Source organism: Wasmannia auropunctata, unplaced genomic scaffold (assembly GCF_000956235.1).
Source record: "Wasmannia auropunctata unplaced genomic scaffold, wasmannia.A_1.0 LD334351.1, whole genome shotgun sequence".
Lineage (NCBI taxonomy): Eukaryota > Metazoa > Arthropoda > Insecta > Hymenoptera > Formicidae > Wasmannia > Wasmannia auropunctata.
This window is the reverse complement of record NW_012028539.1, coordinates 23,625-24,470: the sequence shown is the minus strand read 5'-3', so window position 1 is coordinate 24,470 and position 846 is coordinate 23,625. Positions and strand designations below refer to the sequence as shown.

The window sequence follows — 846 nt, the reverse complement described above, 5'->3', positions numbered from 1 at the left end:
GACGTGTGCTCTTCCGATCTATCGAGAAGTATCCATTTTTTATTTTCATAATAGTCAACATAAAAGAAGTGACTATTATTATTATTACTATTGCTATCCACATTTCAAAGCTAAATGCCTGCAAGATTTATGGATGAAAAAAAACAATTTATTCCACTGGACTTTGTTACCACAAATCTTTATCTATACCAATTATTTTAATACTATCTTTCATTCAATGATATAATAAATATGTAATACAAATAATCGAATAAAACATTTAATTTTCAATTTTATTATGGATAAGATTTAATATTAGGGAACACACTTAGTTATTATCGTTTTTCTTTTGGAAAATGTATTTATTTCAATAAGAATATGAATTAATACTTTAATCAAAACATTTTTTAATGTTTACCATTACTTTTTCCCATTTTTCTGGCAAAAGTTGGATTCCGCGATGATGAGACGAGCTGTCTTTTGACGAGCAAATCATGTATCCATCCATTTTCCTATTCGTATTTGGGAAAATATGTTTCAGCAAGCGCGTGTTGCATCGATCGGAAAGGATGGTAATCCGAGAGGCCAAGTTTGGAGAATATGCTGGAGAACTTACTATTCGAGCAATGTTTCTTTCACATATTTTGAGATATTCAGGAAAATCTGATCTCAAAGATTAGAAAAATTGTTTAAAATCCCATCATTGACCCGGCCAACATTATTTACAATTAGTTGGGGAGTGCCATGACAAGTTCTGGACAGATATTATCCAGACATTTGGCATGCGACGATAAATTTTTAGTCGGGCAATTTAATTAACGGAAAATTCTTTTGCATAACAACGCGTGTGACCAGATGTTGCAAGAA

At 31.4% G+C, this 846-nt stretch overlaps 1 protein-coding gene across 1 annotated transcript in view; it reads right to left on the bottom strand.

Annotated features, from left to right (window-relative positions):
- The window catches only part of LOC105458742, a gene marked incomplete at its 3' end in the record, with an annotated part of 1,743 nt that extends 1,330 nt beyond the window's left edge, over window positions 1–413 (bottom strand). The window contains exon 1 of the mRNA XM_011704263.1: window positions 398–413. Coding sequence (XP_011702565.1) covers window positions 398–413 — 16 coding nt within the window. The remainder of the gene's footprint in view (window positions 1–397) is intronic.
- Window positions 414–846: the final 433 nt, after the last annotated feature.